Genomic DNA, 27,679 nt, shown 5'->3' with positions numbered 1-27,679 from the left:
TCTCTGTGGACTGCTGTGGGGGCTGTTTGCCCAGCACAGACCAGGCAAAACAATGGCATCTTGCAAGAGCAACCAGAAGTGACAGCATTAAAATGGGTTTGATGACCTACAAGGATGTGTACCCCAAGGGGAAGAAATATTTTTTCCATTGATGATAGACAAGATTGACCATAACTCCAGCACCTCTGGGGAGACATAACTGGGACAAGAACTTTGTGAATGGTGGATATTCCCTTTCATCAATGACGCTCTAATATGAACTGTGTTTTGGAGGCGGTGTGAACTGTCGATTTAACACCTTTGGACATACTAGGTGATGAAAGGCATTGACTATTTATGGCTTCTTTTCCAGCTTGACGTGGCATCCTCCATGGCCTGTTTTGTTTTATGTTATAGTATCAGATTGAGAATTTTATAAGCAACTAGAAGCTTGACTGCTTATCAAGGCAGCAGTGGTTTCTGTACTTACTTTGTTTCTCAACAGTTGAATTAGTTTGTTAATTGCCCCATTAGTTTTGTTAGTTTTGGTTCCCACATGTATTAAAACGTCTGAATCTATGGTAAATTAGAATGCCATGGCATTTAAAATACCGTCTGCTAAACAATCAAAACCTAGGATAATATTCAGCATATCTTGTTTCATCAGGTAAAGTTACTGGCAGCCTGTAGCTCCATTTAGTTGCCACCAACTGACTATCACAAACTGGATATATTTTGCATATTGGTATATTACTGCATTTTTCAACTTTGAGATTGAAATGCCCAGTCATTATATATTTTTTTAAAGTCTTTAATGAATTTGTCAACCTCTAATTGAAATAACCAAAATATTACCATTGTGATTGATCTGAACTCTGTTTACTTTTTTATTACTAGCATAATTCTATGAAATAATCTCATTTCCATAGCCAAAGCTGGAGTCAAGATAGTGCTTCATTTTTTACATCACTTTATTATTTATTTTGCCCATGTTACAATTGTCTTATGTAAAGAAGACAAAAAGAAAAATTGTGTTTAATATTTTTTGTCAGAATTTGAAGTAGCTTTTGCAGTTAACTTTGCCACAGCCTTCATCAAACTGACAGCCTGTGTTTTATTATCAGACATCAAATTAATTACCTGATTTTTCTAAAACTCTATTTGTTGCTGGAGGTTTTGTTCTCATGGTTATTCACACCACATGCCATGGGGCTGTGCAAAGATTGTTCTGATTGCTCCACTCTGAGAGCTCCATTCTATGTATCTATTTTTAAATATAGTCCCTTTATTTTTATTCTCTATTAGTTTTCCATAAAGCAGTTACTGTGATGAAAACAACCAGGTAGTTTTTCAGCTCTCACATGTACTACCATTAGGAAAAGAGATATGACAATAGGCTGAGGTTAAGCTCTTAGTCCAAGGTTGCTCACTTACATGATGATGAGTGTAGCGTTTTGGTTTTGTTGACTCACGCTGATGATGGGGTTTGCTTGTTTGTCTAGATACCAAATGGTGTAGGTTGCTACAAACATAAGCAATAAGGAGCAATAATGTGGCTAGTTCCCAACAAATCTGAAAAACATGAAAGAAAAAGCTTTTGCTGTTCTTGAGACTTCATTTTTGCTTCTTTGAGAATGCTTGAAAATGACCTCTGCAGAAACCAGTTAAGCTTTTTTATTCTTCTGCAGGAAACAAACTAAGGTTCAGATTGCCTAAGTATCATCTGTGATAACATGGGATGCTTCTTACCCAGGAGAGAAAGCATTATCCTTTCCTGAGGCTGCAGGCCATAGCTTGGATCCCCAAATTGGAATAGGTACGACGTCAGTGAAGAACTTAGCCTGGTCATTTGTTGGGAACTGGCGTATACCAAATTTCATGAAGCTGCATCTTTTATCTCCTTCATTCAATCTGAATGGCTAAACTCAGGTGACATATTTCCCAGTGATGCCATCAATATTTTGTGTCAAGCTGTTCTCTTCAGATTGCAGTTCAGGAATGGGTATATCCCTTCTTGGGAGGAATCAAGCTGCTTTATAAGCCTCTTGTTTTTCTTCAAAATCTGCTTGATTTGTCTTTCCAGAATGAAGACTCTTTGATGAGCATGTATCTTAAATTATTTCATTATGTATCACAAGACACAAAGAAAGAACATTGCATATTCAGCCAGCTTACAGCTTAATCATATTGTTCCTTTCTTTTCTGGTATCTAATGTATAAATATCATACATGCTATAGGAGGTACAGAGTACAGAAGAAAATATTTCTCTTGCCTCAATATTTTTAGAACACAGCATACAATTACTGTTTCAGCATATTAGGCTGACTGTACATTAAGTTTCCCCTGGAATTAGGAAGGTCACTAGAAAAAATCAAATGTATGCCTTTTCTTCTATGGAGAAGAAAGTTCTTGCCAATAAGTCAGATTCAAATGGCCTCAAGATTGTTTTCTCCCTGTGTTCCTTTTACTGAGTAAGTTTCTTAAAATAGAATTAGTTAAATGCTGTAAGGTTTTCTTCTTTGGGGTGGGGCAAGGTTTCTGAATTATTTTTAAGTCATTCAAACTCCCCACACTTAACATGAAGGCAACACAAACATTTGTGGCAGAATAATTTAGGGAGTTGTATACATCGCTTTGGAGTTAGGAAAGAGCAGCAGCAGCATGGGAACACCTTGTGCTGATGTCATCACTAAGAATTCATCTTATGACACCGCACTGGCTTTCCCTTTTTGTTCTGGAAGCACAATGTCTTCATAAAACTGATGAGCTTATTTGAGAGTGTTTGAGAGTTCACCTGTGCTGGTGATGCTGAGTATTGTGACCGCTTTTTGATATCTTGACCTACGTGATGGTCCAATTAAAACTGGCTTAAAAGCCTGATTAGATTTCATAAGAGCTGATTGATAACCTCCTCAGAGTTGCAATTGTGAAGTCTTTTATTGTTTTTTTGCTTCATATGTAAGCAAATATACATTGTGAATTTCTTCTCATTAGAACTACAGACAGATTTGGAGTTTTTTCCCCAATTCTGATGCTTTTATTTCCATTTGTGATTTTGTGAAGGATTTTGGAAGAAGTCAGATGAAACAGTGGCTGCAAACATCAAAGACAAATCTCTTTTGCTTTTTAGTTCATCTCTTTCATCCATTTGCCCTGTATACCTAGATAATAAATTTGGAATCGCCCTTAAAGGAAACATAGTATTCTTCAGGACTAGCACTAGTCTCCCTCCTTACTGGGGAACTGTTCCTGCATCTTGACACACTTATAGGATTTTAACTCCATATTAAAGCTGTAAGGAGTAAGATCTGTTTAGCTATTTCTGCTTGTTGGTCACACCTTTTTTTTTGACCGTGCAGTAGGTTCACTTTTTAAGAAGGGACTTCACACTTACTTTTTTGTACATTTTCCACCTCTGGCTGGCTCAGATATTCCCCATAGCTCAACCACCTTCTCACCTTGCGTTTTTGATTGGCATTGTACGGCAAGACAGAGTGTTACCTGTGATTTTGGACATGGTGAGAAGAGCTAAAGTTTGCAAAGGGTGATCACAGGGACCTTATTGAAGAGTGTTGGAGCAGTGTGGAGAGGGTGGTTAAATACTATAGCTTGGATCCGTGAACAGAAAGATAAAGTTCACTGAAGTCAAGTGGAGATTGCAGGGGGCTTTAAGACTCACATTTTCTCATGTGTCTGCCTCCACAGTCGTGTCCCCTGTCATGTCCATTGCCTTCTTAAAAATGTTCCTTTTTCTTCATGGCAGTCTTTGCAACCCATTCCCAGTTTTCCAACTGACAGGACCAAGCATGCTGCCTGCTTTTTTGGTTGAAATAATAGCTAGTGGGAAAGAGAAGAAATGGTGCTGGGGTATGTAGGCGCTGGTACAGTTCTGTACTTCCTGCTGGTAAGCCCTGGTTAATGGATGGGGAAATCTACAAAAGAGCTATTGATAACACCACTTTTAAATAAAAACCGAACAACAACATTTAAATGACTCTAAAACTGTCTGTCACTGAGTTGGGGTTACCCAGTTGTGTCCCTTGTCATTTCAAACTGACTAGTTCAGCAAGGCAGCCCCATGTAAGAAAGGGTTCCTGTCACCAGAGACCTCAGGGGTTTCCTCACACCTGCTTGTAACCATAACATAGTATCGTGAAGAGAGGATGGAGTAATTAATGAGGTATCCACATGCATATAGGAGTTTAAACATAGAATTGACTGTATTTATTAAAATATACCTAGATTGATGTTTATAAAGATTAATGTTTCAGGTGTGTTGAGCAGTAACACGAACTAATAAAATCAAATCCACTGGTGTTTCTACAAATCAGCCCTTAATTTGACTCGTTACATAGCACAAAAAGAGTTTCAGAGTGTCACATTGTGTAAATAGGTTCATGAAGCTGCATTGGGACTAAATCTTTTCCTGTGAGCAGCTGACAGATGCTGCTCCCCAGCATTTTAGGTGCTTGTTTAATGTTGGCCTACCTGTTCTTTTGATACCTCTTTTTTCTGCACATAATTTCTCTTCAGTGAAAGGAAGGGTTGGCTTTTTGAACCATCAGAGCAACTGGCCTTGAGGAAGAAAAGAAAGCAAGCTCGTACAGTTAAACGAATGGTAGAATCTAGCAAATTGTATCAACTAGAAACCATTTTTTAAAATGCTCATTACTCAAGAGTCTGGCAGAGCCACATCTATTTAATTGCTTCTGTTCCCTACAAAGACTGAAGCTGTGGTCTTTGAAGAAGAAATGTCACAACTGAGGCAGGTGTGCTGCTTGGGGGCTGGCTTCAAATAGGCCTCAGAGTGCCGGGGAACAGTCTGGACAATCTGAAGAGGAACAATTCAGTCTGAAAGAACCAGCAGAATTAATTTGGGACTCCCAGCTCCCTGCCAGTCTTACTTAACTGGCAGCGTCTAGAGCTTTATCTAGTTCAAACTAAACAAACTGGGAAAATAGCAAAGGATAGTACAGGAAAGGAAACTGATAATGAATACATTTTTTAGTTAATGTATCTGAGGAATGGATTTTAAGACATTTTGTCTTCTTATTGCTTATGTGTTAGGAAAATAAATGAGAATGAGAAAATGAGAAAAAAACGACAAGTATCTGAAGCATTTTAACAGCATAAAAATGGAAATCATCCTTACAGGAAGCGTTTGAGGGAATAAGTAGTTATAGGTATTGACATGATATGTTTCAATATTTATTTATTTCAGCCATTAGAAGTAATCAAATAATTTTATCTTTGATATTATGTATTGTTTTTCTAGTTAGTAGAATAAGTGAGTGAAATCTTTTATTCAATCAGAGTGTAGGTATTTCTGTTCTGAAAACTGCTAAAAAATTGCTCCACAGGGCAACATGAAGCTTTCATTGATCTACCCATGGAGCCGAGTATCCTTGTGCAGAAAGATTTCAGTACATTAGAGCATCACATCTGCTGAGTTAACTGCATGTCTGATCTTTTGATGCCCTTATTGAAGGGATCATTTTAAGCCTTTATCCATTACTTATCCTAGAGCTGGAATCCATCTTTTTCTCCCTCCCAAAGAAAGGTTTAGAGTGAATCATAGCAGTCTTCACATAACTAGCTTTGCCGTTCTGAACTATGTTGAACATCTTGGCTTTCATCCTTAGAGAGATAAGAGATTTAGGCAATAGATTATTAGGTGTTCGTTCATCTCACAGAGAGTCTTTCAGAGGACTACAGTATATTATTTTTTCTTCCATGGATATGGTTCTTAATTGCAACTTCCTCTCTGTTCTTGGAAGAAATATAGATTATCTGGTACCTAGATTGAACCAAGTTCATTTCATTTCAGGATCTTTGCCAGGCCTCTTGAAACAGGTAAGATTAATGTATACTATTTTAATGGAAGGCAAAGCTTGAAAAGGCTGGATGGCTACATTAGTTCCAGTACTGGAATGTTTCCCTGCCTTCCCCTGGTTAAATTTTTTTCTACAGAAGGCTCACTCTTCAAGCCAAGAATATACAGCTATAAATATTCATTCAGCATTTCTCTGTTGGAAGACATAGTACAACTGAAGTGCCTGATCTCAAGAACTAAACAACAGTCTACACTGGAGGCTGGGTCCAGAACTCTGAAGTTGCTGAAGAAACTCCCATCAAATGTAGTACTTTGAGAGTAAGTCTTTAGGGCATCTTCTACAAGGAATCAGGTCCACTTAGATTTAACGATGCTTTTTGGAAAGGAATTAAATGTGGTTTGTATCGCTTAGGCACATAAAAGGCAGGGATTATCGTTAAACTACGAAAAAAACCACAGCTTGTCCTATATGTGGGGACTCAGCAGGGCTCTTCCTCAGTGAGCTCCAGTCTCCAATCCATTGTGCACCTTTACCTTTATAAGGGGGTGCATCTCTCTTCTATATGAAAAAGAGCTTCCTTATACCTGGGTCAATCCACGACTGTATTAGAGTGCTTGCAGCCTGTGCTGGGTTGACCTTGGGCAGCTGCCAGGCACCTACCCAGCCACTCTCTGCCTTTCTCAGCAGCACAAGGGGAGAAAGTACGATGAAAAGTCTCATGGGTCAAGATAGAAACGGGGACCTCACAAGGCCAATGTATCTTTTGGCTAAGTTCAATTCTGATACCCTTTGCCAGGAAACAGACATTTCTGTCATGTGAGGAAGAGGGCAAATGGCAAAAATGGTTGTAGACTGCAGCCCTGGAGATTCTAAAAATACTGGGATTGTAGGAAACTAGGTATGGATTTATAATGACAGTGGAAACAGTGCCCAGTGGTTTAGTGCTGGTCAGAGCTGCTCAACAACACTTTTAACACCAGATGAGCTTAAAGAAGAAAATAAATCTTTTCTGATAGAAAAGAGTTAGGTTTTCATCATTATGTTGAGAATGCAGTAGAGACAATCATGTTCTGGCTGTCACTCAGATGTTCCCTTTGGAGGCCTGTGTGAAGGCTGTGGGGCTAGCTCACAAAATGCTACCTCCTGAGTTTGCCAGCTGAAGTTTGGGGCTGTGTTTAGCAACAGGAACCAAAAGGTCAACTCCATATCACTTTGCTTTCTATGTTCTGTCTTTTTGAATTCAAACTATGACACTAATAAATGATCTAGCCAGTTCACTCTGTTTACCCTGGTTGCCTTGCCAGGGTGCTTTTTTTTGAGTCGGACTCTTTCCTCTCTTTACATTTTTCTCTTCAGAATTTATTTCCTGGTACTTCCCTTACCCCAAGAATGCAATTTTTGGCTTTAGACGAGATATAACTGTGATAATGTGTAGTTCTTCTTTCCCCATTCTTTGAGATTGAGATACAAAAAGCAAATGCAGCGAATTGCTCCTTCCCCTTCCCTGAGATTGTCTTCCTTTCCAAACTGTTACAATAAATTATTTACCATGAGACATATTCACTCTGCATGTATCTTAACTGTCTCTTTATTCCTGGTTCTCAGCTTCTCATACACGATGGCTACCTTAGTGGACATGAGAGCACTTTTGATTCCTTGGGTGCAGGAACCTGGATGAACCCGGAGCAAGCCTGGGACCAGGTTTGCCTTGCTCCTTCCCCTGGCACCATGGCGTCCAGGAAGGGCTCAGGCCCATGGTCCAGGAGGAGCTGTGGCACACTCTGAGCAGGGTCCACACCCGGACATGGTGATCATGCAGCTGAGACGCAACATTACCACCAGACTTGATGTAGCTGCAGAGCCATTGCAAAGCCATATTACTGATATAAATGACATTCTGCATTTAGAGTGGGGTTTTTTTCAGAATAATTTCTGCTTTTTCAAAATACCTTTTCTGTCTGCCCCTTTATCAGTTTTGGTGCTTTTGCTGTCACATTTCTCAAACTGGAAATAAATTAGTTGCAACAGCTCAGTGAATCTTTCTTTTTCTTTTCTTATGTTTCTTTTTGCAGATGGCGCAGTAGCTGAAATTGAGAAAAAGATTATAGAGGCTTTTGAGGTGTTTGACCATGAATGCAATAAAACTGTGGATGTCAGGTTTGTAAATACCTTCACACAGAAATATTACAGGATTTATTATAGAGATAAATAACTCCCTAAACCTGCATCTCCTTTTTCAGAAAATGTAATTGAAAGAGTTCTTTTGGCCCTGATTGGACAATTATGTCTTTGCTTGTTTAATACACATTTTGTGGAGTTCAGTGGTTGAGACTGAAACTGGCTTGATAGAGGGATGCTGGAACTGGTGGAATAAAGAGGCAAGAGGAAACTGCAGCTAGACAAGAAGTCTGAGGCTACAATTATTACTAGGAAATCTCTGCTCTGATAGCTCACTTGGCACTACAGGTCCTACATCCCATATGGATCCCCTTGTTTTCAGGATAGTCCCAGCATGTCAAGAGGTGTCCCTGCCGGTGTGTGTCATGGTTACCTGCTCTCAGTAGGTGTCTCCAACTGCAACGTCCCTCTTCCTTTGGGGTAATGTGGGAAGTGGATATCAGTCTGACAGTGAGATGTTTTTAGGAGACTCGGAAGAAGCTTGTATATAGTTTGATTATGTAACTTTAATACTACTACTGCTACTACTACTACTACTAACATCATAATGAACATAAAGTTGATCATACTTGATTGCACCAAAAGTCCATTTAGCCCAGTACCCTCATCTGAGCTACTAGTAGTTACTTGGGGGAGGAATATAAGGAATTGAGCAAATATGCAGTATTTCTTGGTTTTTGTACATCTGCAACATTATGATTTGTCGTGCCTTTTTGGGTTTTTTGTGTGTCTTATGATAAATAGCAAACAAATGTTCTCTATTAAATCTTCTTGACACTATTAATGATTTCATAGCTGTCTGTCACATCTGTCCTTCATCACAGTAGTCTAAAGCTGAAGAGTCTGGATGTGTTTAATCTCTTAGGAGATGCTGTTCCATAGCTCTGGCCATTCTTTTTTGTGCTCCTTCTTGTTCAGCTTTCTCATTTTTGAAATGGAATGACCAGAGCTGGGAGGCATGGAATGCACAAATGGGAGTCAGGAGGGAGAACATGCGCTATACCTTTAACATGCAATGTTATGGAAATACAAACAAAATATCTGTCTGAGGGAGTAAGAAAAAGTTCAGTGGAAGATAAAAACATGGACTGTTAGACTGATCAGGGCATAACTAGCTGCAAGATACAGAACTAAAGGAATTAAAATTTAAATTTTCCTAAATAACCTTAATTCTGGTATTTTTAAAGTTTGAATATTTGACAGTGCAACTTTAACTTCATTTTAACATAAATATCCATACACATAACAATATGGCTTTTGTTATAAAATACATAAAACACATGTTCATGTCTCACTGATCAGGTTCTGAAGTTGTTATGAGCTGTTGTCATTAAAGTTTACTGAAGTAATTTTTCATAAGTCCAATTTCTATTTTCATAAGAATATCACCAGAGCTTTTAATTATAAATCAATTATTGAGTATCAACACTACAAAGGGGTGTGAGAACTGGTGAAATTGTTGTCATTATACATTCTTCACAAAGTCAGATTAGAAGACATCTTTAAATGTTGCAAACATCTTTTCTACATTATGAAACAGAGGTGGGGGAGGTGGAAAACATTTATGTGATGGTTTTAGCAATGCATGCTTACGAGTGTCTCTAAATTTAAGAAATTATGGGTGCTTCATAGAAGTGAAATGACTTTTCAGTTACACTAGATGAGGAGAGTTTCAAGGTACATCTCCGCACTCAGTACAATTGCTGTTCCCTCACCCATAGGGCTCTCTGGAAGAGTGCTCACTTGAATCTCTTGGCCCGTCCCCAGGGAGGTGCCGGATTCCCGGGGCTGGGGCTGCCCCGGTGCCCCCTGGCTGCCCCTCTCCTGGCTGGGTGGTGGGGCGGGCCCTGGCTGCCCCCCCCGCCCTGCCCCCCCCCAAAGGGGAGCCCTGCCACTACCCCAGCCCTGGTGAGCCCCTAGCCCTCACTGCACCATGATATTAATTGCTTATTTATGTGTCATTTACATCTGCAGTCCTGGTAAATAGCTGTAAAATTTGCTACATTCCTCCCTCCATTATAGAATGGATACAGAGCTTGAGAAAATGTTACAACAATGAAATTATACAAATAGTCTTTTTAAAAAATTTATTCATTCAGCCAGTAAATCACAACGTGAGAGGGGACATTCAAAAGTCTATTTAACATAGTAAATGCACAATTTCACATTAATTTTTATCATAGTACAGTTACTGACAAAGAACAACAATTTATTGTCTCATTATTCCTAGGTTCATATTGCAGGGCTGTATCACAATAATGGGATTATTAATGGCTGATTATCTTGTATCAGAAGGTGGCAGTACAGCACAATTCTTAACCACAATTGTAGAAATATGAATGTTATTGCCTGAAATATCAGATTCCTGTGAAGAATATGGAAAATTACTCTGGCTTGACAGGCCAGCATTGGTATTGCATGACTCCTAATGCAAATACAAGTTAGTAAGAAAATAAGCATGAGGAAGATGGTGTTGTTTCACGCTGCTTACAACACACCCTGAGTCAAGGGCTTTCATAATTTTGCAAATCTTGTCACTGAAATTGTTACATGTAGGATGAAAACTATGGCCCAAAATTTTATTGCGTCTGTATTATAAAACCTGTATGAACACAAACTCATTTTAACCATCTTTTTTGTATGCTAGAAACTACACAGCAGAAACTGCAGCTGCTGAACTAAGTGAGAGGAAGTGGCTGGGAATAAAATACAATTTGCTATCTATCTGGGTCCTTTAAATACCATGTTATTACCAAATGTGACATGACTTTTTTGACCACAGACACTTCAAACAACATCCTCAAGTTGGCACATGCATAGACTGTCAGAAACAGCAGCCAGCAGTGCCAGAATTTGCAAATTCTTTCAGGGCCTGGCTTACCTTAGTCACATTGCAGTTTTGCTGAGTGTGAGGTGAGGCAGGAGATGATGGCAACCTTCCCATCTCTGGCAGTCTGTAAGAGTAGAAATAGTGTGCGATATCAGGGAGGCATGATTTGGGTTGGATGTTTCTCTGGGGGAGGCAGAGAATATTTACAAGTATCTTTTAGCTGGAAAAGATGAGGGAGTGCAGGAGTGAGAGCATCAAATACAGTATATCCATACTAGAAATAGGATGCATGGGACAAGGATTATAAAAAATAGGACTAAATGTCTGACCTCATTGAGGCCAATGACCAAACTTCCATTCATGTCCATGGGGCACAAGGTTTCACTGAGTCATTTGAGCAGATGGCTTCATTTCATAACAACTGTATGTGTGGGACTGGGTTTTGTTTTGTAGCTATTTTTGTGCAGCCAGCCTTCTCCTCTCTTTTGTCTATTGTAGTGCTTCTCACATGTTTTCAATTAGAATGGGAGCTCCTCAGGACCTGTCTGAGGAGGCCAGAGACTGACCTGTCTAATTTTATGTATACTTGGTGTGCCACATTTGGGGCCTTACTGTTGTAAGATAATTTTGCAAAGGTCATTGCTTCTTATATCTGCCATTTTTATTAGGCAATCTAATTTTTCTACCAGATGGACTGGTGAAGATGAAGAAACCACAGAGGTTTGAATCATGGGAACCACCAGCACTGTGGATACTTATTCAAATGTGCTTGAATTTCTGTGTTGTAGAATCAGACTGAAAATCACAAGCAATATTGATGCTTCTGTTGTTTTGTTTTCAGTCATACCGTAAGTCTCATTAGTACTTTTTTACAGCTTTACAGTACTTCTGTTTCTAGTCTGTGATGTTGTTCATCTTAAATTTTTTTGAGGCATTGCCAGTTTGGTCAGGATTTTATTTAGAGCCTCAGAACAACTGCATCAGGTTCAGCAGTAAATTCAAGCTATGAAGATAATTTGCAGCATAAACAGGGTGGTGATAAGCCACTCTGTTGGTCTGTTTGACTCTTTTAGAGCACATCAGGGGCATAGCAGGGCTGCCTCCTTCCTGACCTTTTGTAATTGTTCCTTACTGCAGTTAGAATTTGTCTTTATAGCATTTAATGTAAACATATATTTTATTTGTTACCTTTCATCTCAGTAGGTTTCCAAGTGTTTTATTAACTATGTAAATGTAGAATTCACTGAAATTAAGCTTAACAATTAGAGGACAGCAGTTGAAAAGTAACCTGCACACAGTTCACTGTAACACAGTAGTAAAGAAGAATTTTTGAGGAAAGTCACAAGAACAGTTATACTCTTCCAAAAAGCTCCAGAATATTTAATGTCTGTAAAAATAGACATTGCTTACTAAGATATCATCTTAGAAGTCCACATACATACGCTTGTGTGTGTTTGCATGCTTGTACATGCACACTCCTGTACTCCCAGCTTCTTGTGTACCTGAGCACTAGCAGGACATGGGAAGTTGAAAAGTCCTTGATTTCTTAGCAACAACTAAAGCCATCAGTGCATCATCAACATTCTTCTCATACCAAATCCCATACTGAATTCAAACCACAGCACTATTCTAGCTACTAAGAAGAAAAAATTGGCTCTGTCACAGCCAAAACCAGGACAGTGTCCATCTCTGAACTGATTTAGACTGCACTGGAAAAGAGTGAAGCTCTGGAATGCTTGCAGTACATTGATGATGTCATTGTATGGGGCAACAGAGCAGAAGAAGTTTTTGAGAAAAGGAAAAAAATAATCCCGATCCTTCTGAAAGCCAGTTTTGCTGTAAAACAAAGTAAGGTTAAGGGACCTGCACAGGAGAACCAGTTTTTAGGAATAAAATAGCAAATTGGACATCATCAGATCCCAATGGATGTGATCAACAAAATAGCAGCTATGTCTCCTCCAACTAGCAAAAAGGAAACACAGACTTTCTTAGGCATTGTGGGTTTTTGGAGAATGCGTATCCCAAATTACAGTTTGATTGTAAGCCCTCTCTATCAAGTGACCTGGAAGAAGAATGATTTTAAATGGGGCCCTGAGCAACAAGTATTTGAGTAGATTAAATGGGAAATTGTTCATGCAGTAGCCCTTGGGCCGGTCCGGCAAGGACAAGATGTTAGAAATGTACTTTACACTGCAGCCGGGGAGAATGGCCTTACCTGGAGTCTCTGGCAAAAAGCATCAAGGGACACTCAAGGTCAACCCCTGGGGTTTTGGAGTCAGGAATATGGAAGATCTGAAGCCCGCTATACTCCAACTGAAAAAGAGATATTGGCAGCATATGAAGGAGTTCGAGCTGCTTCAGAAGTGGTTGGTATGGAAGCACAGCTCCTCCTGGCACCTCGGCTGCTGGTGCTGTGCTGGATGTTCAAAGGCAGGGTCCCCTCCACACACCACGCAACTGATGCCACGTGGAGCTGTGGTGATTTAGGCCCTGCTGGGGTTCGAGACCACGCGGCCGCTGCCCCTCCCCCACAAAGGGAGTGAAATACAAAGCCCTGGGGCTGAGATAAGGAGAGGTTTAATACAGCAGTGCAACAGCAACACAACAAACAACAGCAATAATAATAACAGTAATAACAATGAACAGAGCAAGATATCTACCGATACAGCAGTGAGAGCAGAGAGGTCGCATAACACACGCGTTCACCAATTCTCCCACGCTCCTGCGCTTCGGTGCACGGAGGTGACGTCAGCATGGTATGGAATAACCCGGCTAGAGCTTCCCCCCACTGCTGAGGAAACTTAGCCCTATCCTAGCTAAACCAGGACAGGAGTAAATGGGTCACACTGATCACACAACAGGCTCGCCTAGGAAACCCCAGTCACCCAGGAAAATTGGAAGTAATCACAAATTGGCCAGAAGGCAAAGATGTTGGAATGTCACCAGAGGAAGAGGTGGCGCATGCTGAAGAGGCTCCACTGTATAATAAACTATCAGATAATGAGAATCAATGTGCCCTGTTTACTGATGAGTCCTGTCGTACTGTAGGAAAACATCGAAGGTGGAAGGCAGCTGTGTGGAGCCCCACATGATGAGTCACAGAAGCTGTTGAAGGAGAAGGTGAATGGAATCAGTTTGCAGAGATGAAAGCCGTCCAGCTGGCCTTAGATATCGCTGAGTGAGAAAGGTGGCCAGTGTTCTACCTCTATACTGACTCATGGATGGTGGCAGATGCGCTGTGGGGGTGGTTACAGCAGTGGAAATGGAGCAACTGGCAGCACAGAGGAAAACCATCTGGGCTGCTGAATTATGGCAAGATATTGCTGTTCAGGTAGAGAACCTGGCTGTGAAAGTACGCCATGTAGATGCTCATGTACCCAAGAGTCGGGCCATGGAAGGACATCAAAACAACCAACAGGTAGATCAAGCTGCTAAGATTGAAGTGGCTCAAGTGGATCTGGACTGGCAACATAAGGGTGAACAATTTATGGCTCACTGGGCCCATGACTCCTCAGGCCATCAAGGAAAGGATGCAACATATAGATGGGCTTGTGATCGAGGGGTGGAGTTAACCATGGATGTTATTGCACAGGTAATCCATGAATGTGAAACATGCACTGCGATCAGGCAAGCCAAACATTTAAAACCTCTTTGGTATGGAAGACAATGGTTAATATATAGATATAGGGAGGCCTGACAGATCGATTATATCACACTCCCACAAACCAGGCATGGCAAACACTATGTACGTGCTCACAGTGGTGGAAGCAACCACCGGATGGCTGGAAACATATCCTGTGCCCCATGCCACCACCTGGAACACTGTTCTGGGCCTTGAAAAGCAAGTGTCGTGGCAACATGGCATTGAGTGGATATATCACATCCCCTGTCATGCACCAGCCTCTGGGAAAATGGAGCGGCACAATGGGTTGTTAAAAACTACACTGAGAGCAATGTGTGGTGGAACTTTCAAACATTGGGATACACATTTAGAGAAAGTCACCTGGTTAGTCAACACTAGGGGATCTGCCAATCAAACTGTCCCTGCCCAAACCTTCTGTGTACTGTAGATGGGGATAAAGTCCCTATAACGCACATTAAAAATATGCTGGGGATGGGTTATTCCTGCCTTGGGTAAAGGCAAAACCATTTGTGGGATTACTTTTGCCCAAGGACCCGTTGTATGCCTCAAGGGGATTTGATTTTGGGTGAAAATAGCCAGTGAATTGTATTGCATGATGTTAATTGCTAAATAACCCTGTCATTGCATATCATCATTGCTATGATTGATATATATTATACTAATGGCATCATATTAGTAATCACCCAGGTTAATGAAAAAGGAACTTTGATGAAGTCAGGACTAGTTTCAGCAACTGGCACCCAGCAACTTCCCCAAGATTGACATCTTCAACACGCAGACCATGAACATGGACTGTGCCAGATACACCAGCTACAAGCTCCAAATGTAGCATACAGCAGAGACTACACACCATCCTCTTGCTGCGTCCAGTGACACCCACTCCACCAACTGAACGAACTCCACCTCATCCCTCCTGCTTTGAAAGACTGTCATGACAGATGGAACCCAAAGTTACAGACTAAATGAACTCACTACACATTTTGGAGGGATGGCCCATAGACGAAGAGAGTGATATGTGTGTTTATATCAAAAAACAGGACAAGTGATGGTGATCAATTAGAATGTATTGGAAAACATGGATCCTCAGCATAACGTAAATGGTATGGAATAAGGGGTGGATACTGTCCTGGTTTCAGCTGTGATAGAGCCAATTTTTTCTTCTTAGTAGCCAGAATAGTGCTGTGGTTTGGATTCAGTATAGGATTTGGTATGAGAAGAATGTTGATAGTGCACTGATGTTTGTAGTTGTTGCTAAGAAATCAAGGACTTTTCAACTTCCCATGTCCTGCTAGTGCGCAGGTACACAAGAAGCTGGGAGGGAGCATGACCAGAGCAACAGACCCAAACTGGCCAATGGAATATTCCATATTATACAACATCATGTTCAGTATATAGATGAGGGTTGACTGGGAAATGCACTCTCGCTTCCAGGATTGTGGGTTTTGGGATTCTCTCTTCTTTGGGATTGCTAGCCAGGAATGGGCTGGGCATTGGTCAGTGGGTGGTGAGCAATCGCATTGTGCATTACGCGTTTGTAGTTTCTATAATTACTATTATCATCATTATTATTATTTTAATTTTATTTTACTTAAATTGTTTTTTTCTCAACCTATGAATCTCCTTACCTTTACCCCTCCAGTTCTCTCCCCCATTCCCTGGGGTGGGGGAGGGTGAGCAAGCAACTGCATGGTTTTTGGCTGCCGGCCGGGTTTAAACCACAACAGCAAGCTCTGTATTGGTATCTGGATTCTCCAGAGACACTCTTGAGTTGCAGGTTTACTGACAAAGATCTTTTTCTTTTCAGAGAGATTGGTTCAATTGTCAGGTCACTGGGTTGCTTCCCAACCGAGGCAGAACTACATGAACTGCTTGCAAAGGTAAATGTTTAGATCTTTTGTATCTTTTTCAGTCTTAAACTTGCACAAGTTTGGCCCTTCTGCCTTGCTGTGTGGGAAACCTAAGCTCTTTCCCCAGAGTTTGGAAGTGTCATGGAAGTGATTCAGCAGGAAGGTAGTCTCTTGGGTTGCCCTGAAGCAACTTTAGACTGATGAAGTAACAACATTGATGGGTTAAAATAAGGAGCCTTTGGCTCTCTTTTACCCCAGAAGGTCACTGTAACACTGTGCCAAGGTGGAGAGGCATTTATGGAAAATGGAGGAAAAATTGATTTTCACTGATGAAAAAGAATGTCCTAAACCTCAGTTGGGTTAGGATATCCAAACTCTAACCATTTTGCTCTTCTGGACATGCCAGGGACACACACTGGATAATTAGGTAATAAAAATCAGTTCCTGACCAGGTGTTAAAATTGTGCATCAAATTCCAAAAATACACAGAGGGAACACATAGTTTTTTCACTGGGTCCTGTTATTCCTATCTCATAGCCAGACTTCTCAACTTTCTGTCCTTCATGAGGTCTTTCCCAGCCTTGAGATTTCTCACTTCTAGGTAAGTAATCTTTTCCTACTTGATTACTTAAGCCTGTGAGTCAGAATTCAGATATAAAACCTCGCATGACCTAGCAGTCCTCCCGTTCTCCCAGTGATATGCAGGGGTAAGAAACTTTGATGACATTTCTTCACAGTTTTTTCCTACACTAATTTTTGTCTCCTTACCTCATGCTTGTAATAGAAAGGTTGGTGTGCTGGTGCCTTGGCAGGGTATGGTTAATAAGTGGGACAAAGAAGTGGGAAAAGGATTTCACATTCTTTTTGCAAACTGGTATGCTGCCTTAAGGAATGGAAGTTGCTGGGGCTGAGAGGTAGGTGAAAGATTTTTCTCTTTTGCATGTATAGGTCATTATGCTGGGAATTGATCTCTCTTTTCTTCCTGTCCCCAACAAAAATTCGGATGGTTGCAGTAGCAATCTTTCCTCAGTAAGCTTGTCTGGTCTCTTGTAGATCAGAACTTAGTGTGAGAAATCTTGTGCTAAGTCTTGTGAAAATGACGCAGCTGCTTCAGACAAGGAAGCGCAAAGAACCATCAGAGGAGAAGGATCTTTTAACATGATACTGCAATCTGTCTGCTCTGGTTCTGTACTCTCAGTACCAGATTGTCCCAGCTCCCGCTGACAAACAAGACAAAATGGAAAGAGAAATTATGGTGCTTAATATAGATGATATTTTTAGTGGCCCACAGAGATTTTTGTCTGCAGCAAATGAACAGTGCATCTGACTCAAGATACAGAACAGAAAAGGAAGGGAATGCTTTGACCTCCCCCTGCCTCCAAGTCCAGGGGAACCAGGAGAGTTTAAGGCCTGCCTACCCCTCCCAAAGAGATTGGACTTCCTATTGTCTGGATTTTTTTTCAATTTTCAGCATTACAGAAAATTTGAGATAAGTAATACATAACAAAGTACAATGCAATGCACCTATGAGACGGAAGACTCTTGAGATACAACAATATAACATATATACAGTAGCTGATTAGAAGGATGAAATTAAAGTACAAAAATTAAAGTACAAATACTGCAGGAAGAAAGAATACATTCAAGAGTAATGGTTAACTTTAAAGAACACTGAACTGGAAGTCCAATCTCAAAGAAGGTTTCATGGTGTCTGTAAATGAAACATAACATATATTGGCATAGGTTTAGTACCAGAAGAACACCGTCATCTTGTATAACCTTTAATATATTATGTTAATCACAAATATATCTTAATTTATATAAGACAGCATTAAAATTGTCTAGATAAAGTGAAAATTGTCTCTGTTGGCCAGTTTGTAACCAGGCTATTTCTCCAGTATTTTTGCCCATTGTAAGCTGCAGTTCATTTCTGTTTCTCACTACTTGTGTCTCTCAGTCATTTCATCTTCCTGTTAGCCTTGTTGTAGCTAAACTGGCATATGTTGCCTTCAAGTTATTCATATCTGCCAAATCAGCATTCATGTAGTTATTTTATCTCTAAAAATTATCATATATGTTTTCCTATATTGCCTTATGCTAAATGCTATAGTTAATATCATATATTTAGGCCTACTTACAAAGTTAAGATTAATGATAAGCCTAGAGATGGTGAAAGCTAATCCGAGGCTTACTACAATGCCTGGAGTTTGAAAGCCCAGGTACTGTGCACTGCTTCACCACAGATCTCCCGGATAACTCTGGAAGATGGTTTATTTCTTTGTGACTCAAGTCCCCAAATGTTATGTGGACAATAATAGTATGGCTGTGAGAATAGAGGTATAAAACAGAATGGGTGCTACAATACAGTTCTTATGGGAGCTGTGGATGTACCCAAAGGAAAGAAATAGAGCAAAACTCACAGAGTTTGAACAAGCAAATACTGTTATTGTCACAGTCACTGCATGAAGGGGAGGAATTGTGGAAAAAGGAAAATGTCAATGGGAAATGAGGTGTAGAACAGAAGTGAGTGTGAGGAAGAGTAAGACAATACATATACCTGCAAATCTGCATACTTACTGACTTAGGTGAGGTTAATATATTCAATTTATTCTCTCATCTATCCAGTGTTAGAAATAGGATTAATTTTAACAGTTCAAGATACTGCTGGGCCTGTAGAGTCACTGAAATGGAAGCTGTTCCATCACCTCCCAGGACTAGGTCCATTGTCAGGAAGGACATGTTTCTTCCACAGATTGCTTTCTGAAGGCAAAATACAAATAGCACACCAACAAAGGGAGACAAATCTGTGTGATATTTGTCAGTGAGGGCGGACACTTTCACAGGTATTTGTTACGTTGAGCTCTGAAGTGGTCATTGCTGGTGAGTTCTCGTATGAAATTTAGGATGACCTTCAACTGTTTGGATGAGCAGTTCTAAAGTTTCTTGACTCTTAGACACCATTTATATAACTTACCATCTTCATGGATGTTTTGTTTGGGTCCTTGCTTTTGGTTGTTCTGCTTAATATAAGACACATCTATCTTATGTCCAATAAATAGCAACCATATTTCTTTTCCCATCTCTGTGGCCTTCTGACCTAATACTAGTTGAAGTACAGATGTTCCCTAAAACATGCTGTGTACTTCTACATCTCAATATTTGTGATGCATGGAATAGTTCAGTGTATTGGCTAACTGTTATGTCACTGGAAAGAAGTTAAGTTTTGCCAGGTATTTTGTTACATCTTTTCAGTCAATCAGTAAAACAAATGATTCTGTAATGGTAAAAGGTACCATTTGATTTAGCATGAAGCATGCAACAGCTTCATTTCCTTGCTAAAGATCCCTTCTGCTAGGTTCACCAAACAGAAAAGTGCTTTCTCAAGCCAATTTCGACTCTAAAGCAGCAAGAGGTGATGGCTGCCTGCTTTTAGCAACCAAAGCCCTTCAACAGCACTGGAAAAGAGCATGCAGCAGCAGTTGCAACTCTCTATTTAAGCAACTGGATCTATCAGGCATCACCACTAGCTCTGACCCAGCCCTCAAGAGGAAGATTTCTTACTTCATCTTTTCCTGTCTCAGTTAGGAGTTTTCAAATCAGTGCCTATTTGAGCTTTCTTTCAATCTGAGCTGTGTCTGTGGAGAGCCTAGCAAGGTATCGCTGCGGCCATGTGAGACCACAAAGCATGCATCTAGTTTCAACACAGATAGGAGCAGGCTAACTCTGTTAAGAGGGCTCCTTTTGGGAGTAAAACTTGAAATTTTCAGGGAAGGGACACACTGGTATGATAGGGAGCATTTTTTACCACGTTGCTCATCCCCTGTGGAAGTATAGGGAATGCAGTGAGAATGTTGCTAGAAGTCACGGATGTTTTGGGACTAATCTGTTAATTTATCTGGGAAGCAAAGGAAAGCTTTTCTTTGTGTGGTGTTTTATAGGCTGCCTTATGACTGTTTCAGACTGCCCTGACTGTCTGCCCACCTTTCTGGTCCTTCCCCTGACGACTCTCTCTGGCTACAAAACATGTGGAGGCAACAAATTCCATCCTTGAGATGTACTAGACCGGGGCTATGTCCAAACTAGCATATTAAATATGCCCAGAAACATCCTTGGGTGTTGAAGCCAGCTGGCACAGAGCAGCTCATGTCTACTCTGGTAAATGTTTTACGTGGAGTGGCTGCACAAAGCAGCCTGCTGGGGAAAAGTCCCTAAGGTCCTAGCCAGGCCTGGTGACTGCTGGGGTGAGTGTTAGGTGGCCCAGGCCAAAATCATGCCAGGGAACGTGCTAATGGTTTTCTGTTATGGGTGGTCACATTACACCGCTTGGGAATGTTCCAGGTTCTGCTAGACTTTACTAGTATGAATGCAGTCTGAATGTTTAAACCTCTGCTGCGTTATTGTGGGAGATAAGATCAGTTACTAGGCATTCAGTTCCTTTGCGTGAATGGTTTATAAGCACAAGAGGGCAATATTGAGTTGTTGAAAGTGTCTGTAATTTCAGGCCTGTATTTTGGCTGGGCTATTATTTCTTCCTCGAATTTCTTTCTATTTGATCACAAGCATTTCACTCAGATGTTATGGTGCCATGTGATATTAAAAACCTGATATAAATATTCAAAGTCTAACTGTAATTTTAATGCAGGAACCACCCCAATTTTCTGGTTTTTGTATTAGTTTGCTAATGAGTCATATAACCTGCCATACTTAAGTTTTATTTTTAGGTAGAAGAAGAAGAACCGACTGGATACATTAATCTGGAAAAATTTCTTCCAGTGATGACAAAAGTACTACTCGACAGAAGGTAATGGAAAGTGGATTTTCTGTGTCTCTAGTTTATTCCAGATTGACAGGGTTGATTCTGAATAAATGTATCTACAGTAATTTTATGTAACTGGAAGGAGTACAGATTTTTTTTTTTGTGTGTTATTTAAACTCAGTTTACATTACTTTGATAGATTTTGTTTCAAAATTACTTTGTCTACATAAAATTATGTTGTATGGATGATATAAATAATACCAGTTTATAATCATGAATTGTGATAATGGGTAGCTTTTGTATTTTTAATGTGAATCAGAATTAACTTGCTATTCAACATGTTTTGTGCATCTCTGAAATATTTTGTATGCAAATTAAGGTCATAACCATTACTTTCTCTGAACATGAGTTACAGTTACTGAGAAGTACAGTCTGTTACAGTGTATTTTTAATAAGCTGTATAAATCAGCTTCATATTCATGTCTCAACGTGACTGCCAGGTACAGTTGAATGTACACAACTAGCACTGTAAAAGACTGTCAATCTAAAAGTCTAGAACAAAACCACTGTTCATTATAAAAGGGTACATAGAAATCTTTGCATATACACAGGAACTTGTGCTATTTTGATATTTTGCACTAAAAGCAAGATTACTTATAGGGAATTTATCCTTCTTTTTAAAGATGGTAGCCAAAGGTTTTGAGATACTCAGTCTTGTCCAATACTGAGAAGTTATTTTACACACAGAGGGACTTTGGTCGTAGGGTGTTCTACACATGAAATAGCTATAGGTTTTCCCAAAACTGTATCACAGCATCAAGAGGCAGCAGGGTCCATCTTGGGGCTGTGTTTGAGAGTCTTTGTGCCTGTTCCTGGACATGGACCAGCCAGCTGTGTTTGGGTCCCGTTGTGCCAGCACAGGGGCATTGCTTTCCCAGGTTCCTGTGCCTTTGCCTTCTCTGGCCTTCGTGGCACATTTCTGGCTCCACAGTGATGTCCACCGTTTCACAGAATGGTACCTTGCTGCTCTGGGCTCTCTTCTCCTTCACACCCCCTCCACACAAACATACACGCACACAAAAAAACCCCCACACACTTTCCCCAGGCTAGTACAGGCTTGTCAGGACCCATTTCATCTTTTGGGGCACTATGTCCATAGTTCACTTACCCAAGGGCACATGAGATTTGGATCACAAAAAACAAGGCCTCTTCTTAGTGCATTTGATTTTTAGATAGTAAAAGAGCGAGGTGGGTCTGGATGAAACAATCAAGCAGTTAGAATCTCCCTGGCTTCAACACCTTCTCTGTAGTATTCTTGGGGGTTGGTGAGAGTCTGCTGGGGTATGGAAGGTCTCCATTGCTGCACAGGGCTTCCTTTCCATCTCTGAAATCAGGCACACATACGCACGCACACACGTGCCCAGTTCTCCTGTCTCTCTGAAATAGTTAGTGACAGACCTTTTCTTTTATAGCTACCAGCCTCCTTTGCTCATCATCAGCTCATTAGACTGTCAAAATCCCACTAGGTGATCTGTTGCCTAGCTACCAGCTTACCTGGACAAAAGTTTATTTTCGTGGTTTGGCCATCTTCTGTTCAGTGCATTGACTACATGGAATGATTCAACTATTATTGATTCCTACTAACCCACTCAGCCAGCCCAGACATGCAGAAGCCGTTCATCTGGCTCCTTAGCACAAGGAAAATTAAACAGGAGTTAAATGTTTGATAGGCAAATTTAGTAAATTCTCAAAGAAAATAAGTTTTCCGTTTCCTTTAGTACTCACATTGTATTCTTTCAGAATAGTACAGCAGCCTGGTAAACAGTGACTTAACTTTTCTGATTCAATGGTTTCAGCTACCAGCCTATTCCAGAAGATGTTCTTCTACATGCATTTGAGGTCTGTAACTAAATATTCAAGTACCTAATTGCTGGAAAGAAGTTGCTGATTCTTGATTCAATATGTTTAAAACCACAAGTTTCATTCTTCTTCTTTAAAGGCTTTGGATGAGAATAAATGTGGATATATTACTAAAGAGGAGCTGGTCAAATATTTGACTGAAGAAGGTAACATGACTTTTGTAATATCGGTGTTTAAGTAAATAAACATTACATGTGTATATGGCACCTTGAGGTCCTCATTCTGCATGCCAAAACTTGCAGGAGTAGGTACATTGTCTTCAAACAATACTGTTGCTATGATGAGTGGCTGCAGACTAGAACATTTCACTGGTGAATAATGCAGGGAAAGAATATTTATCTGCTTGCTTGCAGACATTATAAGATAGAGATTATCATTATTAAGAGTCATAATTCAATCTTGTGTGGATATTTTATGATTCTGTGCACGTCTGTGCTTCTTAAGGATGTGACTCTTTCTGTCCTCCTGTAAAATTGTAGTTTAGATTTCCAGATGTTTCAGGTAGTTTCAGTGCTCATTCATTCCTGCATTATCTTGATCCTAATTCTAGTGCCGCATGCAAAGAAAGAGATTCAAAGACCAGATTTAAGTTGTATATCATGTAATCCTCAATATCCCTTGAAGAGCCTGCTTTTCTTGCATGGCTGACTCATGCCTGCGGGCCTCAAGTACAAAATGATGTGCAGGCTTTGCGCAAGACCTATCCTCAGATGGGAACCTTGTTCTCAGAGAGGGATGAAGTAGGCCATCAGCAGCTTTGAAGCTCCTAAAAGAGAAAAACCAGAAGCCTTTCATGATGTAAATACAAGTGCAAGGATAGCCAAATGAGAGATAATAATTCTAATGTACACATTAGAAGAATTCATTCTGACAAAAATGGTTGTTTCGAAATCCCTGTGGCAGAGAGGAACAGGCTGTTTTGGAGTCTGTGAGCTAGAAGGAGATCAGAAGATCCAGGCCTTCTGTCTCCTTTCCATTAGACCAACTTGCTTGGTGTGCAGGACTTACATTGACAAAAGTGAAGAAATCAGATCCTTAGTATTGCTCCTTTTCTCCTCTGTGTGAGGACCAAGAGAAGATCCTTGCAAGAGAAAAGTGGTGTAATTTGAGAGCCCTGAAAAGAATATTTATCAAGACAAAGTGTCTCTGCTGTCTTTCAGGTGAGCCCTTTACTCAGGAAGAAATGGAAGACATGCTCTCCACTGCTCTAGATCCAGAAACCAATACTGTTCGCTACAGAGACTACATTTCAATGATGATAGTAGATGAAACTTAAGATCTTCCCCTTTAGTGTTTGAGATCCCTTTTGGTAACAGCAGTGTAGCTTGGCAGTTAGTTGAAGTATGTATTTTAAAGTATAACAAAGCTCAGCTTGTGACTTTGTGCTTATAATTAAAATAAAATCTGTGTAGTTATATTTTCTTGGGTTCTGTATACATATTGAAATGTATTCACACCTGGAAAAAAGAGCTCTTGACAGAAATACTGTATAAGGTCTGGAAAAGAAATCATGGAATTTGGTTTGGAAATAACAGGAAAAATAATGTTAATGGAATCAAGAAATGACTTTACAATTGCTTCTGAAAAACTAATGGAAAATGAGACCTGTGAAAGTGGGTAATAAGTAGGTGAGTACCTTAAAAGGACTAAAATTGTGAAGGCATGCTACTAAGATAAAGCTTTTATATTTAAATGTAATCCCTGTTTGTGTTTAACTAATAAGGCATCAGGTAGGTTACTCCTTCTGAAATAATATAATAGATCAAATAAACTCTCTACATTTTCTAGTTTTTGTGAAATATTTGTGTTTTGTTTACCATAGGCAGTTAAACCGGACCAGTTAGTTCCATTTTATGTTACTGATCCACTGGCACGTGGTATTTTGCTTCCATTTTAAACATGCAGGTGGCATTCAAACCATTGCTATAGTCAAATTTACAAAGTAATCCTTGACAACATTTCTGTTTCTATAGGTAATAAACAGTTCCCCTTTCATAACCAATTTGAAAGTCAGGACCTTAAACTATTCAAAACTTAGGATCATAGGACTGGAATTTGATTTTCATAAACTGATGAAGCACCATTTTTTGTAAGATGTTAGTGTAGAATATGTGTCTCAACTATCCTTGCTAGAAGACCACCACAGACCTCACTGCTCTTCTCATTTCTAGCTTAATCATTTTCTTGACTGTTACTGTACTGTTGTCCTTTAACTTGAGTTGAAATTCTTTGCCCTCGAGTTCTTGCCTTGTACATCATCTTCTAAAAAGTGACCAGCAGTTCTCAACTGATGAGGTCTCAGCTTGTAGGAAAAGATTCTGTGGTCTGGTCCTCAAGGGAACCATCTTGCACTTTGTGCTCCACACCTTCCACCCCATTTCTGTTTTTCTACTCTCTATCAAGTTTGGTTTCCTCCTGTACAGTGCCCTACCACTCCTCTGTCTTAACTGCGTATCCCAGCTCTGTGTCATCAACAGACTTCATCAGGTGATGAAATCTGGGGAAGAGTGACACACAGAGGCATTGAATGCCTTACCCCCCTGTCATGCCCTTGTAGTGGCAGAGCTGAGAACAGAGTGCAGGGCTTCTTATGTCAGGTCTTTTGCTCTACCCGTTTGTTTCACTTGAGCTGAAAGCTCAGAGGAGCTGTTTTTATACATAGCTGCAAGGGAGCTGCTATGCTTCACAGAGAAGAGATTAGCACAATCTAAATGTGCTGATGGAAGCAATCTGAAAGAGACCATTTTTTAAATTCTCTTTTTACTTCTCTAACCCAAGTTGTCTTTCACTGATACTTTCTTAAACAGTAAGGCAACAAAGAGTTAATTCAGGTAAACAACATTGCTTAATTCTAAGCTAGGTTTCCATCTGGGAACCACTGTTGCATTGGTCCTAAGACTCTGCAATGCACTCTTGTTAACACATTTACCATGTATTTGGATTTCTTTGTCAATAAGAATGAAAACCCAAGGTAATCATTAGTGTTATGTGCGAAGGTACAGGTTTCTGAAGATTAAAGCAAGAGCAATAAAGGCCCATTAAGAAAATATATTTTTATTAGTCTTCTTCAGTCTCTCTTTGGAAGCTGAACTTATTTTCCCTAGATGAATCCTTCTTCTGTTTGATATGCAGTGTGTTGTACTGGATTTCTAGCCCAGCTAGCATGAATATAAGTTTCATTTATATTCTGCAGTCTTGGAGCCACTGTCAGCCTCATCTTGGATGTCAGCAGGAAGATGCTTATTTCAGGAAATCATTTCATAGCTCACAGTGCTCCAGAGAGAGCACAATTTGTTTCTAGTGGTGCTACCCTAGAGGCCACCTCAACTACTGCTGTGTCAAATCAGGATGCACATGTACAACATGGTTACAATTCATAGTGCAGATAGGATCTTAACATATATCCTTTGATGATGTATATCATTTTTTGTTCTATAGTCCTCAAATGCAAGGAAAGAGGATATTCTGGCAAGTAAAAAGCAGGATTGTGTCTGAATTTAAAACACAGGAACTCCTCCATCCCCATCTTCTTATACCTGTCCCCAAGAAAGATATGTGCAAATAGAACAGATAAAAACCAAGTTGCAGTCTTCACTTCGGGCATAAGCAACAAAATGCCTGGAGAGTTTCCAAATTGGGGGTGCAGGAAGTGTCAAGAACCAATCTCAGACTCTGTAGGATCCTAAAGACTGAGTGCCTCCTGCCAGCTAGGATCACATAGCAGTGATCTGACCAGCTTGTGAAGGAGCTGCCCCATGGGTCGCCCCAGAAGCGGCTGAGCAGTGCTGCACATGACTGTTCACTTGACCTTGTCTTTCATGACTTGCCAGCCCATGCCGTGCTCGCCCATCTCCCCATGGTGGTGGTGGTGGGCTGCCTAAGGGGACTCTTTGATGCAACCTGGGATGGGCTCTCTGAGTGCCTTGCATCTCTGTGCTCCCTGGGGATGAGCAGAGTCCGATACCCTAGGGGGAGGAGAGGAGGCTTAGGGAACCATTTTGCTGTAACTAAAAAACCCTCTTTCTTCCTAAATTTGAAGGGAAAAATACATTACTTTGTCCTCATCTTTGAGATGGACAAACTGAACTGCTGAGTGGTCTTGAGCTGTCTCTTGCTACATGCCTCTCCTTGCTGGCTGTTTTGCCTCTTCCCTCAAGATCAGGAACCAAGATAAGGGGGTGGATTGCATGGGAAGCCTCTAGGGAGGAACTAGCCTAGCACCTGGACTAAATCCACACAGGGAAGCAGAGCCAAGGCTTTGAAGAAACTGGGAAAGTCAGGGGGGTTTTGACCTAGTTGAAGGAGGGAGAGGGAAGGGAACTCATTACCCAGATGTAAAAAAGAAAACGAGAAGAAAAAGAAGAAATCAAAGAAACAAACCTTGGAAACTATCTACAAATACAACTGAATCAGCAGGCTGTTTACATCACTGCTGCAAGTCGTAGGCAGGACAAGACTTTACTTGTTTTAAAATTTAAGTAGGTTCAGCTGTGTCAGGGCATATCTGGTATATGGTGGAGACCTTCTCCCCAGTCTTACTGATACTGTGGAGAAATTCTTCCAGCTGCTGAACTTGTGTTTGGGAATCCCAGTGCTCGTATTCCAGGTAAAACATTGCTTTTTATGTTTTCCTCATCAGCTTTGGAGTTGCTTCTCCAAAACACTTTTCTATCGGCCAGTGACAGTCCCAT

At 40.4% G+C, this 27,679-nt stretch overlaps 1 protein-coding gene across 1 annotated transcript in view; it reads left to right on the top strand.

The window, feature by feature from the left end:
* Positions 1 to 24,775, top strand: part of DRC8 (dynein regulatory complex subunit 8) — a 35,915-nt gene extending 11,140 nt beyond the window's left edge. The window contains 7 exon segments of the mRNA XM_074818340.1: positions 7,887 to 7,971; positions 16,270 to 16,342; positions 21,034 to 21,113; positions 22,925 to 22,967; positions 23,068 to 23,134; positions 24,149 to 24,261; positions 24,263 to 24,775. Coding sequence (XP_074674441.1) covers positions 7,887 to 7,971; positions 16,270 to 16,342; positions 21,034 to 21,113; positions 22,925 to 22,967; positions 23,068 to 23,134; positions 24,149 to 24,261; positions 24,263 to 24,286 — 485 coding nt within the window. The 3' untranslated portion in view covers positions 24,287 to 24,775.
* Positions 24,776 to 27,679: the final 2,904 nt, after the last annotated feature.

The sequence above is a fragment of the Strix aluco genome, chromosome 3, assembly GCF_031877795.1.
Source record: "Strix aluco isolate bStrAlu1 chromosome 3, bStrAlu1.hap1, whole genome shotgun sequence".
Taxonomy (NCBI): Eukaryota; Metazoa; Chordata; class Aves; order Strigiformes; family Strigidae; genus Strix; species Strix aluco.
This window is presented reverse-complemented; position numbering and strand designations above follow the sequence as displayed.